Below are 19,494 nucleotides of genomic sequence, written 5' to 3' on the forward strand. Positions count from 1 at the left end.
CTCAGGGGAACTGGGAATAGATAAGATGACTCGGGTAGAGACATTTCGTCTGGAACTCTGGGAGAGGCAGCATCTCCCCTTTCAGTCCCACTCAGTCTTGTGGAAAGAAGAGATGCCCCCCACCCAGCCCTCAGTATGAATGCAATCCTCAGTTGCCTGAAAGGTTATGTGTCCATGACAACATGGCTGAGCATGTTGTCACGTTGTGAAGAGAAGAGAAAGTTCTACAGATGGTGCCTAGCCATCTTCTTAATGGAGAGGTGGCTGGGGACCTAGCTGCCAATGATGGTATGGGTAGATTATGTTAGATAATTCATATAGATCATGTCAGGTCCCCTCACCTCAAGGAAGAGCCACAGACTAATGGAGGCGGGGTATCCTCAATCGCCACAGACTGATGGAGGCAGGGGATCCTCGGTCTTACATGAATGGACAGTTGGTGAGTCAGCCTGCTCCAGTCTCTTGACACCATGTAATGGAAGAAGTGGGAAGGGAACTCCTGACAGCAACCATGTTGAGATGAGGAATCTATATCTATATATCTATATCATCTATATATCTATATATAAATTAAAATGTTGCTCTTACCAGTTAAGGGTGTTTGGTTGCTTGTTTGAGACAGGGTCTGTGTAGTCCAGGATAGCCTCAAACTTGCTGTCTTAGTCAGTGTTTTATTGCTGTGAAGAGACACCATGACCTTGACAACTCTTATAAAAGAAGGAATTTAATTGGTGTTTGCCTATAGTTCAAAGGTTAGTCCATTATCATCATGGCAGGAAGCATAGTGGCACACAGACTGAAGAAGTAGCTAGAGTTTTACATCTGGATCTGAAGACAGCAGGAAGAAAGAGACTCTGGGCTTGGAATGGGTTTTGTGAAACCTCAAAGTCCATCCCCCAGTGACACACTTCCTCTAACAAGACCACACCTCCTAATCCTTTCAAATAGTGTCACTCTCATGTGACCAATCATTCAAATCTATGAACCTATGTGGGCCAGTCTCATTCAAACCAGCACACTTGCTAAGTAGTCAAGGCTGGCCTTGAACTCCTGATCTTCCTACTTAAGTGTGCCTAGGGCTAGGATTACAGATATATGTCACCACACTCAGTATTACTAGTGTTTCAATCTAAGAGGCAATCTCTCTATAGTCAGTCACCCAACCGAGAAGGGCAATTCCTGTGCCCAATCTGTGGTATGGTTTGAATGGGAAAATGCCCCCCATGGACTCATATGTTTTAACTTTTGGTCCCCGTCTATTTTGGGAGGTTATAGATATTTTAGGAAGTGGGACTTAGCTGGAGGAAGTGGGTTGCTGCTGCAGGGCTGCTGGAGGGCAGAGACCTAGCCTGGCTTCTTGTCCTTTCCCTCTGTTTGCACACTGCAGATACAGCATGGCCAGCTACCTCATGTTCCTACCACCAAGTCCCTTGCTATGAAACACTGTAGCTCCTTAAACCATGAGCCCAAATAACCCTTCATCCTGGCTACCTGTCAGCTTGAGGATACTTAAGGACAAGTTCAGGTTCTTATTTCTTTTAGAATCTAATTCCCAGGCTAGTTCAGTGATATGAGATTCCAGAAGGTGCTGACTGGTGCAGCTGAAGAGGACATCCCCCTCTGACCCCTGACATGTGCCTCTGGTAGGCCTACCATGGACTCAGCGGTCAGCCTGGAGGACCAGCCCAGAGATAGGCTGAGACCAGTAACCTTCTTCCACCTCTTTCTTCCATCTTAGAAAGTCTAACCTGTGGATTGGCGGCCACATGAAAGCCAAGATGGCCATGAATGAAGCCAACACATCTATAGATGACACTGTATGTTCATATGTCACTGTCCCAAGGTCAGACATCACTGCCAGAGGGACCTGAGCCTGCCTGGGCTCCAGTACTATGGAAGTCTGCACTATGGAAGCAGGGTATCTGGCCAGCTATGGGATCATGGGTGCATCAGCCTCCTCAAGGTTCAGCTATAAACAGGAGGAACCATCTCGCTCACATGGTTCATAAGTCAGAAACCACAACAGCAGAGAGGTGGGCACTTCATGCTTGAGCTCACAAGATGCTAAGTTTTAAAAACTGAGCCTCTACCCAGTGTGCAGCATACTGCCTGGCTTGATCACCATCTTTCCGTGAGGCAGATGGTGTGAGCATCATGATAGGCAGAGAGGAAAGGTCAGTGGTCCAAGGTCCCTTTGCAGAATAGGGGGCAGAGTATGGCTTCCTTCTTGGGGCATTCTTCTGAGATACAGGTATCTGGCGTGGGGAGGGTAAAACCTCAAGGCAAAAGAAAGGGTAGGAGACAGATGTTTGGAAGGGGATGTGGTGTGGCAGATGGTGGTGAAGACATGTCTGGAAGCAGTGTCCACAGAGCAAGCTCTGCTTGTTATTCAGGCTTGTCTGGTCAGAGTGTGCCTGTCCATAATGGACATACCTAATATCCTTGTTGCAAAGGACTGAATGTTTATGTCTCCCGGTCCTAAGGCCCAAGAAGTGGCAATGGGGGGGGGGTGGGTGGGTCTAGGAGAGGATTAGATCGGAACTCACTTGCCCAATGACATTCATGCTTTTATAAGAGGTTCCAGAATATTCATTGACATTCTTCTGATGTGAGTTACAGAGAAAGGCAGCTGTCTGAGGAAGCAGGTTTTAAGTGGGCATAGAATTTCTTCCTGGCTGTATTAGTTAGAGTTTTACTGCTGGGAATAGACACCATGACCAAGGCAACTCTTATAAGGACAACATTTAATTGGAGCTGGCTTAGGTGTTCAGAGGTTCAGTCCATTATCATCAAGGCAGGAACATGGCAGCATCTAGGCAGGCATGGTGCAGGAGGAGCTGAGAGTTCTATATCTTCATCTGAAGGCTGCTAGCAGAATACTGGCTCCCAGGCAGCTAGGATAAGGGTATTAAAGCCCTCGCCCACAAAGCCACATCTACTCCAACAGGGCTACATCTTCCAACAGTGCCACTCCCTGAGCCAAGCATATATAAACTATCACACTGGCCTTGGACTTTGCAGTCACCAGAACCACGAGAAATAAGTCTGTTATTCCAGGCCAGTTCATGGTACCTCTGTCATAGGGGCCAGAATGGACTCAGAAGCTTGTGCCCTGATAACAATGGGGGTATAGAGTATTGGGGCTGGGCAGCCCCATGACTGTGATGCTGTGTGGGATGAAGCCCCTTCACCAAAGACTCCATTCAAGTGGACGTACACCTGGAGGCAGACTCCCAGCCTTGAGCTAACATATGTCTGTGCTATAACTGTATTGCTGGAGTGCTCCCTTATGACCTATAGCCAAATCTATTTTTAGCTGTAATGTGTACATTAAAAATTTAAACTGGTGAATATATTTAATGTTAAGGTAAAGAGCGACCCCAGTGGTTTCGAGAGAAATGATGTCCTTTCCTTGAGAGCTTGAAAATCATACCAAATTCTTCTCTTGTTGCAGAGACTAGCTCCCGGAGGTATGGGGATTAGGGTGCTGGGGAGGGCAGGACGGGTGGAGATACTGCTTGCTCGTCTAACAGGAGGAATAGCCTGGTTCAGCCAGTGGGTGCTATGAGCTGTAAGGAGAAAGTCAACAATAGATGTTCATTCCCTCGTAGTTGCTGTGTATAGACTGGCTTCCTCTGTGACCTACAAAGTGAGCGGTACTGTATCCTTGAGAAACGGGCCCAGAGAGGCTAAGTGACTTGCCATAGCTCACACAGCCCAGTAAGATACAGAACTTCTGTTGTAACCCAATGCAGTTGAGCCTAGAATCTGTGTGCTCTCTGTCCCAGTGGCTCTCAAAGCATCCCCAGTCGTTAGCATTAATTGGTGCTTTGTTGGGGGTGCCCATTCTCAGGGCAGCTCTCTACCATTCTGCCTCCCAGATAGGGACAATAAGAGGTAGTCAGTCCCTGCCCTCAGGACCTACAATTTGAGGTTTGAATGGGAATGGCCCCCATAGACTCATGTGTTTGAATGTTTGGGCCACAGGGAGGTGTGGTCTTGTTGGAGTAGGCGTGGCTTTGCTGGAGGAAGTGTGTCACAGTGAAGGTAGGCTTTGAGATCTCAGAAACTGGAGCAGTTTAATTCCTGCTGCCTGCTGATCCAGAGGCAGAAAATTCAGCTCCTTCTCCAGCACGTCTGCCTGCAATCTTGCCTTGCTTCTTGCCATGATGGTAATGGATTAAACCTCTGAACTGCAAGCCAGCACCAATTAAATGGTTTTTCTTCATAAGAGTTCCTGTGGTTGTGGTGTTTCTTCATAGCAATAAATTCCAAACTGAGACAGTCTGGCTGGGCAAAGAAGAGAAAAGGAGAAGAGAAAAGGAAGGGAAAGAAGGTAAACTGGCTGAGCTTGGAGACGCGGCTTGCTGGTGGCTTCAGGGGAGCAAGGTGGTGGCAGGTGCCCAGTTCTGCCCAGGTGACAAAAGGAGGATTATAAAGGAATTGCTGAAGTGTGTGTGTGTGGGTATACACACACGCACTCATGTGCACGCACCACACATACACACACACACGCACAGGCACACGCACACGCACACGCACGGAGCTGGGATGCATTTTCCAGACACACTAGTGAATGTGTGAGTCTTGGCAGGCTGAGGAACTCTGAGAAAGGCCATGGAGCCTGATGTAGGGAGGAGTCCAGACTGCTGGTGCTCCCTAATGTCCACCTGAGGCCTTCCCCATGCAGACCCTGTCCCTGCAAAATGCCCACCATCCATTGCACAAGTCACCTGTGACACCAAGATGTCCTTGCTGAGGGGACAGCATCTCTGCTCTCCCTGCCATCCAATAGCCAGCTTCTAAGTCCTCAACACTGGCTTCAAATGTCCCTTCCAACTAAAGGCTTTTTTGCCCCCTCACTCCCGCCATGGTGACTCCACTTAAAGGTCCCTCCCCTAGTCCCCAGCCCTGTGTTCAGTCCCCGACATTCATCACCCAGCATGGCAGTGATTCACACACGGGTTGGTTCCCTCTGCTGTCCTGGGATTATAGCGCTGCAGCTGAGACTCATGACCTGTTGGATCTGGCACAGAGTTAAATAATCCCAATCAATATTTGTTAATTGGATGAATGAATGAGTGGACAGATGAATGACTGATTCAATCAGGGACCGTGTTTACCCTTGGGTGTAACAGCTGTTTGCTCACTCAGTGAAGTGGAAAATTGATGTTTATAAACCCAGTTCGGCTTTCTCATTGATATACATTATGTCATTATGTGCTTTCTTTGCTTTTAGTAGATCACTCCTTACTTATTTAGTGATGCATTTATGCTAAGTGCTTACTGTGAGCTGGGCACCATGCGAATTGTTGGAGAAAAACTGGGGTGTATAGTGCATGCATCTAAGAAGCTGTTTCATCTCTGGGGTGTTTTCAGTACCTCACTGTCTTAGGCAGGGTTTTATTGCTGTGAAGAGACACCATGACCTTGGCAACTCTTATAAAAGAAAACACTCAATTGGGACTGGCTTACAGTTCAGAGATTTAGTCCATTATTGTCATGGTGGGAAACATGGAGGTGTGCAGACAGACATGGCGCTGGAGGAGACGACAATTCTATGTCTTGATCTGAAGGCTTCAGGGGACTGTGTGCCACACTGGGCATAGTCATAGGAGACGTCAATGCCCGCCCCCACAGTGGCAAACTTCCTCCAACAAGGCCACACCTTTAATAGAGCCACTCTCTGTGGGCCAAGCGTTCAAACACCAGCATCTATGTGGTCCTTCCCGTTCAAATCACCACACTCACTATTTGGGCTTTTTAAAAACAGTGTGTGTGTGTGTGTGTGTGTGTGTGTGTGTGTGTGTGTCCTGTGTGCATATGTAGGTATGTGTACGTGTGGACATACATATGCCATTGCAAACACATGGGGTCCAAGGACAACCTCAAGAGTCACTTTTCATCCTGTTTGAGACAAAATACCTTTGTTGTTTGTTGCTATGGATACCAGGCTGACCTGGAAGCTTCCAGGGATTCTCTAGTCTCCACTTCATATCTCACTATGGCTAAGATATAGATTCACCCACTCCACTCAACTCTCTGTGGTCTCTGGGGATCCAAACTCAGGTCCTTGTGCTTGCATGCACGTGCTTTACGCCCTGAGCTGTCTGCCCAGCCCCACACTTCAGGGCTTTGTTTATCCTGTTTTATTTTCATGGTGAATCTAAGCTCTTTCGAGTGAGAGGCACTTTTGAAAATCTGATAAAAGCCTTTCAATCCCTCCTGAGATTGTAAATCTTCTCTAAACCTCTCTGTGGACTCTGACTTGGAAACAGCAGGTCTGTGGAGGCTGGGTGGCTGGGTGGTATCAATGGTTTTGCTCCATATAGGTAGCGTTTGGCTCTGTGGTACCTGTGAACTGAATGCTGAGCTGACACAGTCGATGCTGGCTCCCTGGCCCTAGAGTCCCCCTTACCTGATAAAGAGTCCAAAGTCAGAGTGGGCACCTGTGCTACGTGCAGGCAGAGGGAGAATCTCTGCTGCGGTTGCTTTCCCAGCATGCCTGAGGACACGCTGCTCTCTGCCAACCTCCCATCATCCCACTGTACATCTGCACGTGAGCTGTGCAGAGAGCAAACCTCTGGACTTCTCATGCTCACGTAGAAAGCCATGGGGCCTCAGAGATGTGGAAATCTGTGGTGAAGACACCACTTTCACTTTCCCTGGAGATTTTTTGCCTTTCGCAGACTGGAGCTGTCTGTCTATGGGATGGTTCTATTCCAATGGGGTGAGACATCACGCTTCCAAGCCGGTGCCTGCCGACCGCTGAAGCACAACCACAAAGAGCTAGGGGAACATGCCTGTGATTCACACTGTTCCCACAGCTGAGCACAGGAACGGCAGAACACCCATCGAGGGTGGCTTGGTTAGACAAAATGTGTTCTGCATTCACAGTGGGGTATGCAGCATCCAGTCTTTAAAAGGAAGGGTGTCTTCCAGGCTGGAGGAGGGCCTCAGTAGTGACTGTCTAGTGAAATCTCCTAGTGCCGCAGAAAGAACAAAGGAAAGTCGAGGGAAATCCTGACACATGCACAAATGTGTGAACCACAAAGGCATAGTTGTTCTTTAAAAAAAATTTTTTTTTAATGAGGGTGGGTGATATAGCTCAGTAAAGGGGCTTGCCACCAAGCCTTATGACCTGAGTTGAATTCCATGACACGCATGGTAGGAGAGCATTGACTCTGGAACACTGACCTTTGACCCTCATAGATGCGCTATGTATGGTACATGGACACCATAGGCATATGTGCACGCCAACGAAATTAAATTGTAAAAAAATTTAAGTATTTTTATGAACATATATAAGGGGCTTGTATCTATGGACCTAATGCCCTTTGATCACAGTCAGTCTGTCTCTTGTGCTCACTTTGGTCTAACTCGGGGGTCACTCAGGCTGGCCTCAATGCCTTAAACTTGACCTCCAGAGTGCTGGGGTCCCAGGTGTGCGACATACGGGCGTCCTTTATTCTCTTCATTATCTTTTTCTTTCATTTTCATTTCCCTTCTGTCTGAGGAATTTTAACAAGCTGAGAAGCAAACTGCTGTAGAAGTGCTCTCATACAAGGTGCCTCCAGCAGGCACTCGGGGAGAGAGAGTGCACGGCGGTTGCCAGAGGCTCCATGGGTTCAGGATGAAGTTAATGAAGATGAATATTTAAAACCCAGCATACATATGTGAGCATGAATGTGAGTACACAGTCAGCCAGTGGGAACCCTGCTCCCTAGAGAAAGGAGAGATGTGTGTGTGTGTGTGTGTGTGTGTGTGTGTGTGTGTGTCCGCTGTGCACGAAGAGGGGAAGGGTTGTAGGCTACACCTAATGTAGGTACGAGTGAGGGCACAGAGCAGGATAAGGGACTGCCGCTTGTCTAGAGTCCACCTTTAGGAAGCTCCATCCTCAGCTGAGATGGGCCCACTCTGCCCTTTCTATGGTATGTGTCCTAGATTCTCAAGGAGTTGATACCGACTGACGAGGCAAGAACACATCTAAGCTTTGTTATCTCTGGCTCTTAACCATCACAGTCCTACGACCTGGTGCTAATCTTTTACGACTAAAGAAGCCAAGGAAGTGGGACTGAACGAGGCTGGGGTGAGGCCTCAAGTCTCACTTCTCAGGAGGACCGGCAGTTGGAAACCCCAGCATCCATGTCCTGGATCCCACGTCACAGGGGCCACTCTCATTTCTCCACATCTCATCCCAAGCACTGGCCACATCACCTAGAAGCTGGCGGTACACACTGGGAAGACAGCTCCTCCCTGGCTTGGGGACACGGGAAAGGGAAGGTGGGAGGGAAGGCCCTTCTGCCATAGGGTCCTCTGCGGATACCCTTAGCAGCGGCTCAGGGCCGTTTCCCTTTCCTTCTAAACAGACCTCTCCTCCTTTATGGAGTCCATATGGTGGGGCAGTGCTGACTTCTGGCCCCATGGATGGAGAGGTAACCCAAGTCTGGCCCATCAGGTCAGCCATATGCTACGCTGAGCTATAAGGACAGAGGTTTGGAATACCAGCAGCTGCCTCGGTATCTGAGAATGAAGCTGGCCAGGGTGGGCAGAGCCAAGAGATGGTGTGGTGGTTTAATTTCATGTGTCAGCTTGGCAGGGCATGCCACCCAGACGTTTGGGCAAAAACATCTAGATACTTATCTATAAAGCTGTTTTTGAGATGGGATTAACATTTAACCAGTGGATTTGGAGTGTTTTCCCTCCACAATGTAAAGGGACCTTACTTACCTTGTTGAATCAGTTCCCAGTCTTAATAGGGAAAACTTGACAGGGGCTGGAGAGACGGCTCAGTGGACAGGAGGGCTTGGGCAACCCTGAGGACCCAACGCCAAATTCCCAGCACTCTGTAAAAAGCCCCTACACACACATGTGTATATACCCTCATCCCTGCCCACACACACTTAAAACTGCTTATATTCCCAAGGAAGAGGGCATTCTGCTGGTGATCGGTCTATACTTGTGCTGAATGTGTCTCAATCACGCTGGCCTGCCTTAGAGATCCTGGACTTGCTTGAGGCCATACTATGTGAGCCTATTAACACGGCAAGGGCTGGAGAAACGACTCAGCAGTTAAGAGCATGCTCTTGGAGAGGACCCAGGTTTGATGTTCCCAGAACCCACATAGAGGCTCACAACTATCTATAACTCCAGATCCAGGGGATCTTCCGCCCTCCTCTGGCCTCCAAGGGTACTGCATGCATGTGGTGCACAGACACTCAGGCAAAACACCCTTATACCTAAAACATTACAAATTTAAAAGGTAACACAATGGCTAATTTAAAAAATTCTCCATGCATATAATTATATATGTAACATATGTATATTGCTCTCCTTCTCTCCCCCTCACCTGATGTGTGTGTGTGTGTGTGTGTGTGTATGTGTTCCTTATTCTTTGAGAGAAGCTTGGCTAATACAGGAATCTAGAACAGAGTCCCAGGCTGAGGCTCAGCAAAACCTCCTCAAACACTCCTGTACTTTGTCTCACTATGTAACCTGTCCTCTGGAGTTGGGTTTCTGTCCATTCCATCCCTAAGAGTCAGAGGAACAGCTAGCCTGCAACTCACTGAGTTCTCGGCTATGCCAAACACCAAGCTTCCTCTCACAGATGATCTGTGCCTTGAAAGATGCACAGAAAATCCATGTGGGTTTGAAGGCAATGTCATGAGCAGAGCACACAAACACAAGGATTCAGAGACACGATAGAAAATGGCCAGATGGGGAAACCAGAGTTCAGTGTGGCCAGAGCCAAGAAGGTGACTCATGGGAGACTGGGATGGAGAAGAGGGCAGGGACCAGGTGATAGAGGGCTTTGATAATCAGGTAGGAGCTTGGGGCTCTATCCTTAGGACAGCAGAGAAACTTTGAAGACCTTTCAAGTGGTACAGGCGTGATCTGGTTGCAATTTTAGCTTGCTCGTTCTGCAGTGGAAAGACAGATGACCCAAGGGAAACAGAAGCTCCCGAGATCTGATTTCACAGAACAGCCACATCTTTCTCATTTTCTGAAGAACTCCTGTAGATGGTATCTTGATCTACATCCCAGCTCTCCATGCGCTCCCTGAGAAAGCTTGGGCTTGATGCATGGTGCCTCAGCTTCCTTCTGAAGACAACAGAGCCTCTCCCTCCTCTGGTCCTCTGCAAGGATGGAGTACTGACTCCAGGTTTGGAGTCCAGCACAGTGCCAGATGCAAGTATCTCAACTGGTGACAAGCCGTCCTGCAGCTCATGTGCCACGAGACACACTTAGGTTATCTTTCTGTTACTGTAACAAAATATCAATTAAGAGGAAGGAAATTTTATTCTGGCCCACAGTTTCGGAGGCTTCAGTCTAGTCTGTAATCCGTGACTTTCCAGCCTGTGGTGAGGCCGGATATCATGGTGGAAACACTTTACAGAGCGGCTGGGGTGAAGCAGAGAGGAAGAGACGGTTGTGAAATATTTCACTTAGGGGAAACACTCCAGTGTTACTGACTTCCCACATAGCAGGGACAAAACAAAACAAAAACAAACAAAGGAACAAAAATTGTCTGACAAAAGCCAAGTAAAGTAGGAAGAGTTGGTTTGGGCTCCCAGCTTTAGAAGGAATATAGCCCATCATGAGGGAGGGCGTGGTGGCAAGAGACACAGCAGCCTCTGTGAGTTACTGAGCAGACAGGGAGACTAGAGTCTATAAAGCCTCAACACCTGATGCCACATCCACTGCCTCCAAGAGGCTACACTTCCTAAAGATTCCACAACCTTCCAAGACAGTGCCACAGGCTAGGGGGAACCAAGTGTTCAAACGCATGAGCCTGTGGGAGACATTTTACATTCCAACCTGTAAACCCTCAAAGACCTAGAAAGAAGTTCCCTGTAGGCTCCACCTTTTAGTTTCTCCACTTCCTGATAGCACCAAACAGAGCACACAGGCCTTATGGAGACCCTCCCGATCCAAAGGCTAGTACCGCTGTCAGTGGGAAATTTTCAAGCAATATGCACTTCTGACCATCAGCATCCATCACAGCACACAGTAGAGTCGAGGTGCTTCCCCACCCTAACCTCTCGGCTGCCTTGGCTATGGCTTCTTTCCTTGCACAACATTATCAGAGAGTGTCACATGATGTACTCACCCCTGGGTAGTGAAGAGACTGGGACTGAAGTCTGGTTTCTGTTGAAGGAGCATAGCTTTTTTCTCCATGATAAAGTCGAACCATGTAAATGGAACCTCCCCAAGATGGGGACTGTGTGTAGCCGGCAGATCTCAACTCTGCTAAAACCAGCTGTAAATTCTCAGCCCCAGCAGGACTGACCACTGCCTGGTCCAGTCCTCCTGTGGATTCTGGCTTCAGTTGTCCCCTGGGATCTGTCCTAATACATGCTATCTGGATTTTTCCCATTCTCATCTATCAATGCTGTGCATTTGGGTTCGATACGGGATGACAACTCTCTCCAGGGACTATCCAAGAGGTCCTGTCTTGTCTCTACTGACACCTTCTTTCCTCTTACCCAAGGTTCTGCTGGGCTACATTCTGTGCAAGGGTGAACCTTTGTCCTCCTCACCCCATCCTGGCAACCTTAGGAGATACAACATAGTCTCCGATAGCAGCGGGGCCACTCTACTCCTCGAGGTGCCCCTTTGAGGGAACAGGGCAAACCTCTGCTCCACACCTTCGTTTCACACCGCTCTGCCAAGCACACCCTGAAGCCCAGCTTGGATCCTGCTACCACCTCCTGAGCTCTGAGCCCTGGATGCCAATCTTCTACATATCATCACAGCTGTGGGGCCACGACCTTCTAGTTTTTCATTTAACAGCCTTAAATCTGCCGTCCACACCCCAGAAGCTGGAGAAGAAGTCAATCTTGTTTATTAGTGAGTTCACCATCAGGTTTTTAGCAGTGATTACAGCAGCAGGGAGGGCAATTGAGAGCACCCTTAGGTCTCAAGAAAGGAGTGCTCTAGAGCAGGGAGGGCCAACTTAGTAGAGCCAGAAGAAATGGGAGCTGGAATCCCACAGGCCACTCCAGAACAGCAGCTGGTCTTTGCTCCACCTTTTGCTGGCCTTCAGAGGAGGGGCCAGGTCACAGGGCTTTGGGGTACAGTTTCCAGGGAGATCTTCTACACCTGGTGACTGGTGTCTCTCAGGCTGAGCTCAGGGACTGGGTGCAGAGCTTGCCAGTCTCCAGGATGGTGTCTGGCTGGCTTCTCTCTCTCTGGACTTTAAAAGAAGGTTCTGTGGAGAAGAAACAGATGAGGTGGACAGGACTTGTATATGACCCTCTGTCCATGGCTGGCCCCACTGTAGCAGCACACAGCCCTTCCAGCCTTCAGGGACCCCCCCCCTCAGTTTGGCCCTGAGTAGAAACACAACAGCTACAACACACAGGAAGCCAGGGAGGAAGCCAAAGGGGTGTCGGGATGAGGAAGGGAATGAGAGCAGCGGGAAGGACAGGGATCGTTTGTCAAGAAGAGCACACGTCGAGGACACAGTAGCCAGGTCCACTGTCACGGTGCATGAGGCATGAGCAATGTTTTGGGAAAACTGTGACAGAAGCAGCCATGCTTGGAGATGCCCTGGTTGTGGGCTTCAGGCTACAATCAACTCCAGTGTCACAGCCACCAAACCCAGGACACAGATAGGGAAGCACTTCAAAGCTTGGCTCCCTGGCGCACCAAGGACAGCGTGGGCCAAGCAGGGCACATCAACGGGACCCACCAATCCTGGTTCTTTGGACTAGCTTAAGGAGTTTGAACAGCGTGGCTCTGCCTGAGCAGGGCTTGGGGCTCCTCAGGGGTTCTCATGGGGAAATAGGCCCTTGTGAGGAGATCCAGCAGGCTTTAGTGTTCTCCAGCTTAGTCCAGCAGGGGGGAGACACCATTGTACTCAGTGCTACCCTGCTCCAACTAGGTTCTGAGTGTGACCCAAAGCGGGTCCCAAGGCCTGTGGGCATCAGGACTCTCAGGTCTTAAGCCAGTGTCCGAAGCTGTACCCTCCTAATCCCCCCACCCCGTAAGCTCTAGTGTCTCAACCATTGACAGCAGCCCCAAGAGAGACATTCCTGCAGGCTGCCTCTGTCTTCCTCTAGATACCAGTCCAAAGAACCTGCCATGATCATGGGCAGCACATGGCACGCAGCATGGGCAGACGGGGCCTGCGGCTGCCTGCCTAGTCACCGTGGGCTCCAGCTGCAGGAAAAACCCGTGTCTACACACGGGCTCATAGGCTCCAAGCTGCTTTCGGGCCGGCTGGGGGCTTTCGGCTGCAGAAGAGGGAAGAGAAGAGCTACACGTGCAGGGTGGAGCAGGAGACAAGAGGCTCAGTTACTGCTCGGGGAGTTCCTGCAGGCTCTCTTCCTGCACTGTGTCTGCCTCTTCAGTACTGCCCAGGCCCTGGCTCCACTATAGACACTCTAGAATCTTCAAGTCATGTGGAACAGACCACTCTAGGCAGGTGAAGATGGGCCAAAAAGACTATGAGCCAGCACTACTGAGGTCCATGACTCTGGTCCAGGGTGTCTCTAGCCCAGGGTGTTCTAGGCCCCATGACTGCCAGCAGATGCATGCCAAGGACATCCCTTTCACTGGGTGAGGCTGGGGAAAGGTGGCTAGGATCCCCAGAAGGCATGGGGTGCAAGGGCAGGGTGCCTGTTCACACTTACAGTTCATCATCGTATTCCTTGGGGGGACAGACGGCAACGACAAGGTCTATCCAGTCCTGTAGGGAGAAACCGTGTGACCACACAGGGCACACGGAGGGGTGCATGATGAATCTGCCTGGCGTTCTGTTCCGCTCTTGGGCTTTGTAGCCCAGGGCCAGCCAGGGCACAGGGAGGGCTGGGGCTCCCTGCTGGAGGCCCACACTCTAGGAAAGCACTCCCCCAGAAGCAGGGCTGCTAGACCCTCAGTGGTTACCAAGTTCCCAATTGTGGATCTATGGACCAAGGCTGGGCAGCCACTTGAGAGTCATTCATGAACTCATGGCTGTGCCCCTTATAGTCTCGGGAGCACCACCAAGCAGCACCTCTAATCCCGAGCCATAGCAAACACGGGCTCTTTTGGCCTCTATCTGATTTTGACAGTCCCCTCGGTGGCATCACTGCCGTCGTTGGCTTGCCCATCACTGTCCACCCTGGCTTTGGGGTGGCAAGTCTTGGAAGAGCACCGATCACCACCCCCCATGCCAAAGCTCCTAAGATTGAGCTGAACTCTCTCCACCCAGTGACCTCCCTCCCTCCAATCCAGGAGCACAGAACACAACCGCTCCCTCTGTCCAAAGACGATCATCGTGTTACCCGTTGGTCTTCTCTTCTCCACATCCTTTCATGTGGGTCCCAGGCCCATCTGGTCAGCTTCCTCGGCACTGAACTTAATACCTCAGGCTCAGCTGCCTGCACACAGTGGCACAGGTTGTGCATTGCACAGCACGAGTGGGTACCATTTATTTACATTACAGTCTGTAGGAGGGCATCCCATCAGACTGTGCACTGCACATCCTGAGAGACTCCATGTGGGAGCCCTGGTCCATGTGGGTATTTGCTAAGCATGGAGCAGACTACAGCCCTGCTTGCATCTGTTCACTATCAGCCCCCAATACTCTCTTGATTCTTCTTGATTCTTCCTTAGCACACACTTAGAGAAGACCTTGGAGAATGTTTGTTTGTTTGTTTGTTTGTTTGTTTTTGCCAGGTCCAGACTTTCAAGTCCAATCCACTGTCTGGACATTGAGTATCAGGCCTGGACTTGGCCATTGCCATTGTAAGGCTGGGGTCAGAGGCAGGTGGTGAGGGAAGAGGGGAGGGGCTTGCTCTCACCCCACCCTGATTCCAGGCCTTCTGCAGGGCAGCCTCAGCCTCAGCCAGGGTGTAGTCCGTCACAATCTTGCCATTGATGGCCATGATCTCATCCCCTTTCACAACGCCACCTTCAGAAAGAAGCAGAGAGGTGTTCACCTGGATTACTTGTGACCTGCGCCTGGTTCAGGACTGTCTGTCACTCATTAATGTGGGGCAGTGGAAGAGGCTGCACCCTGGGCTCTGAAAGCTCTTGAGAAGCAAAATAGGCTCAGTTCCTCAAAAGTTTCTCCCACAGGTCCGCTCTAGGCTCTGCAGAGCCATTAGACCACAGAGGAGTCCTTGGCATCCCCAATTTGCACACTGTAGCCAGATGGACCAGCATTTCTGGTGCAGTTCAAAGGACCTGAGCCATCAAGGGCAGCTATACCTCTCCAATGCCCGCCACGCTCACTCGCTCCATCAGAAACCAGTCCCTTTAATCCCCTCCCCATGCTCAGCATTTTTTCACAGTGTGACCAGGGCTATTTAAATGTTTACTGATGGTCCCTCCAGTCATCCTCCCAGCTCCATGAAGGCAGGACTCTTCCTGGCTTGCCATGCTCACCCTGGCGTTTCTCATAGGACTTAACACAATAGGGGCTCAACAGAAGAGTGTTAAAAAGAAGAACAGTGTTGAAATGTGCTGCTGGGTAAGCTGTCCTGGGATCTAGTGATGTTAAGAAGTTGCCAAGTATAGACTGAAAAAGGCCCTCACTACAAGAAGACCAGTGTGTCTCAGATGTGCTGTGTGCTGTGGCACTCTCTATAAGCAAACAGATTATGTCTGACTTCCCACACCTCTTGCCCACCATGTGCCTCCTTTTTGTAAAGAATCCTGGTTTTGATGTGCACCGAACTCTGGGTTGCAGAAAAGTCTATCACTTGGGAGCCTTGAAAGTATGAAGACCACAGGAATGTGGTGTGTGTCCACAAGGTTTGGGACTCGTGTTCCTGGAAATGTCCTGCGATGTCTAAATCGGCATGGGACCAAACCTCACACAACACATGTCCCTGTGCAGAGGGAATGAGGGTAAGTGACTCTCAGTAAAGTCACAAAGGGACCCAGGGACTAGCACAGGTCCTCTTTTGTCCTTCCCTGACAGACATGGGTGGGATAGGCAGCAAACAGTCCTTCAGGTTGCACAGAAATGTGGGTGGAAGATGGTGTGAAGCAAGAGATAGCCCAGATCCTGAGTCAGTAAATGGTGGGTTCTGGGTTTTCACTTCTTTCTGAAACAGGGTCTTGTGTAGCTCCGGTCGGCCTCAAACCCATTATGTTGACTTGAACTTCTAATCCTCATGCTCCCAGCTCCCGTGACTACCGTGACTACCGTGACTACTGACTACCGTTCAGGGCTTCACGCAAGCTAGGCAAGCCCTGTGCCAGCTGAGCCACATCCCCAGCCCCAGCAGACAGTGCTTTTGTTGAAAGGGAAGGAAGGCATGGGGGAGGGGCATTGTGTATGGGGAAGGGATGGGAGGTCTCTGGCCCTGTGGGAGGGGCTAGGTTGGGGAAGCACCTAGAGGTGCTACCTACACAGGGCACTAAACCAAATGACTGATTTGCCTGGATTCAAGTCCTGCCTGGCATCTTTTACTGTCTGGGGATCCTGTTTCTAAGCTGTGGAATGAGAATCACTATGGTATATACCTGAGGATTCTGAATACCGTGATGTCCTTAGTCCCAGGGCTGTGGCCAGGCCCACAGACTAATGCCTGATCTGTGACTCATTCCACGGACCGCCTGCTCTTTGAGGATGCTTCTCACCTGCTCTCTGTATGCTCCCTCTCCCAGGAAGTCTTCCTTCCCTTCCCAGGCTGCACCAGTCATCTTGGAAGGCTTCACTGCATCCCACACTGCTCCCTTCCTGGGTTCTCGTGGCCTCCATCCCACCAGCATTTCCCTTCAATCCTTGGCTGAGAATCCTATGATAAGGTTCTGGCCCATTTTTGCCACTAGCCTGGGAGTCCCTAGAGGGCAGGATGGCATCTGGGCAAACTACTTCAGGTCCTGGCACCATGACCCAGCCTCAGGTGATGTCCGAGACTAGCTAAATGATTTGCTGGATGGACCAGACATTCTTGAACAACTATGAGACCATATGAAGCCAAGTGGGTGTCTGCTCTCCTGGGGCATCACACTGTCCCCCAAACAGGAAAAGCCTGTCTGTACTCACCATGCCGCTCCGCAGCTCCCCCTTCATAAACAGCAGAGACGACCACCTTCCCTACAGGAGAGTCCACTCCGCCCTCCAGGGCCAAGTCTAAAGACCCCTCCTGGGTGGAGGAAAGCAAGTCTCAGGCAGCCACACAGCCAGCAGCCTGCAGAGCACCAGAAAGTCTGGCAGAGCTACAGTGTGTGGAAGGCATGAGACCATGCGGTACAGAGGCCATGAGAGGGTCATGGGAGAAAGAAGGTCTGGGTTGAGTATGTATCCCTCCCCCCCCCACACACACACACAAGGAGCAGCATCCCAGAAAAACAGGGAGAGGAGCAGGAACCTGCTAGGTCACCTAGGAGTAGAACAATCAGGGAACCAAGATGGCGGGGCAGAGAGAGTTGGTGACTAGCCTCTGCCCCATGACCAGGTACCTTCTTGATTCGCAGGAGCCGGACATCTTTCCCTGCGATCTGCTCTGGCGAGAACTAGAAACAGAAACCCAAAATGGGAACAACTATGAGCCTGCTGAAGCATGAGGGTGTCCCTGGCCTCGACAATGGACCCATTGCACATGTGCCCAACACACACACACACACACACACACACACACACACACGCAGGCACACGCGCACAAGGCTCAGCCCCACTACTGTAGGACTACTGGGGTGACAGAAGAAGGAATCTTGTGGACACATGGCTGATGCTTGGCATGAAGCTACTCCATACCACATGTACACACATGAGTGTGTACACACGCTTACATGTAACAGTGCTTGCACATATGGTACACACATACATGTGCACACACACACACGCAGAGAACGCACACCATGGCTCTCAGTGAAAGGCATCTAAACAGAGGATTTGCAGGAAAGAGCATCTGGGGGCATCTTTTATGTGCCCCAGGATCTATAAAGCTCCAGTTCTTCCACAGTTTTGGAATTGCCCGAGCCCCTGGGCTGGAGAGTTCCCTCTTACCATGGAGTAGGGGTCAAAGCCCTCTTCATATTTTCGGAAATCCTGAAAGCAAAGAAAGAGCTTTAGGATGGTGAGAGGCAGCCATAGAGGCACACTGCAAAATGAAGCTCAGGCAGGCAGGGGAGAGCGCAAGCAGGCAAGCAAGCCAGATTCCAGGTATAGCCTGGAATAGGAGTGGGGAGTAGTTGTGGTCAGGATGGGGGTAGAGGGAGGAGGTTGGCAGCCATAGCAGGTGGAGTAAGGGGGCGGGGCAAGCAAGAAGCTGCAGGAAGTACATAGAGGAGCACGTCCCTGTCCTTGCTCTGTTCAGTGGGTGGACACCTGTGGCTCCAGGGATGCTCCTGGGGTCTGGATGCCTAGGCAGTTGGCCTTGCCTCACAAAAAGCCTCATTCTGCTGGTCCAGGCTGGCTTTCTAAGTCCCTACTGGAGGTTGTGACCAGGCCTTAAGGGTGAATCCATGGCTCTCCACTCGGTGCTCTGACCTCATGGAGGGGAGCAGGCCTGTCTAGCAGGTTTGTTGGCCTGGAGAACACAGTCACAAAGTGGCTGAGGAAAGCAAGTGGCACTCTGTGCCAAGGGAAGAAGGGAGGGGAGTAAGAGTAGGAGGTAGGGGTCTGGCTACTCTTTGCTGATCTAAGAGTTATGAAGCCTCCCTCTCCAAGGAACATGGGAAGGACACACAGCTCTGGGGCCCTGGGTTGGTGGGGTTGCTGGGGTAAACGGGCCAGGACTTTGAAATAACATGGTGAGAGTGGTGAGCAAATCTAGGGCAAGTGGCCCAGGAGTCACATTCACGGTAAGCCAAACTAGGGCACCCGCTGGCCACAGAAGCCAGGGTGCTATCCCTAAGTTAAGGTCCCCCAAACCACAGTTAGTCCCCACTGGAAAGATGGCCACACAGTTCCCTAGGCTACACCAAGTCTCTCCTGAGGTCTGTGGTCAGCATTGTGAACAGGCCAGAGATCCTGCCCCTGTCCAGACCGCAGCTATGAAATACTGGGCACAAGATGAGGGTCCAACTTCAGCAGATGGGCTCCTAGATTCCTGCTTGCACTCTTTCTCCCTAGCCTTTTTTCTTCCAGGCTGAAACCCCATGAGGCCTTGGGTCTGTCTGACCATGGTCACGGACCACATCCAGGTTTGTCTGTGCTTGTCAATCACCACACAGAATGAGAGACACAGCACATCCAAGCTCCAGAGAGGTTACTATGCAGAATCTGGGGCCTGTGTCCTTGTCACCAAGAGAGGCCTATCAATCCCTGGGTGTTCCTTTTGGAATACTGGGTCATGCTGGTCACACTCCCCTTTGTGGGACCCTGAATACTATTCTCAGAGGTGGCTGGGTGGCAAGTTTTGTGAAAAATCTGAGACTTCTGAAACATTATGTCTGGTTTGCCTTAAGAGAGCCACACCCTCTGTTGGGCAGATGGAGAAACTAAAGCCAGAGAGGTGACATTAATGCCTATGGTCATGAATTAGAGGAGGGGACCAAGGGTTTAACTGGATGCTTGAAGCCTTATACCTCTGAGCTGTTTGTTGTCTT

The 19,494-nt window shown here is 50.5% G+C and overlaps 1 protein-coding gene across 3 annotated transcripts in view; it reads right to left on the reverse strand.

Annotated features, from left to right (window-relative positions):
• Positions 1-9,646: 9,646 nt before the first annotated feature.
• Ush1c (USH1 protein network component harmonin) overlaps positions 9,647-19,494 on the reverse strand; it is a 47,972-nt gene continuing 38,124 nt past the window's right edge. Inside the window, exons 21-27 of one of the 3 annotated variants that reach the window (XM_034508809.2) lie at positions 17,951-17,992; positions 17,404-17,457; positions 16,988-17,087; positions 14,790-14,899; positions 13,638-13,693; positions 13,153-13,261; positions 11,803-12,211 (exon numbers count right to left, since the gene is read on the reverse strand). In XM_034508809.2, the coding sequence (XP_034364700.1) occupies positions 12,131-12,211; positions 13,153-13,261; positions 13,638-13,693; positions 14,790-14,899; positions 16,988-17,087; positions 17,404-17,457; positions 17,951-17,992 (552 nt within the window). In that variant the 3' untranslated portion in view covers positions 11,803-12,130. Of the gene's footprint in view, positions 12,212-13,152; positions 13,262-13,637; positions 13,694-14,789; positions 14,900-16,987; positions 17,088-17,403; positions 17,458-17,950; positions 17,993-19,494 lie in introns of all 3 variants that reach the window. The other 2 variants (XM_076934548.1, XM_034508816.2) reach the window with 2 other exon arrangements.

Source organism: Arvicanthis niloticus, chromosome 1 (genome assembly GCF_011762505.2).
Source record: "Arvicanthis niloticus isolate mArvNil1 chromosome 1, mArvNil1.pat.X, whole genome shotgun sequence".
Lineage (NCBI taxonomy): Eukaryota > Metazoa > Chordata > Mammalia > Rodentia > Muridae > Arvicanthis > Arvicanthis niloticus.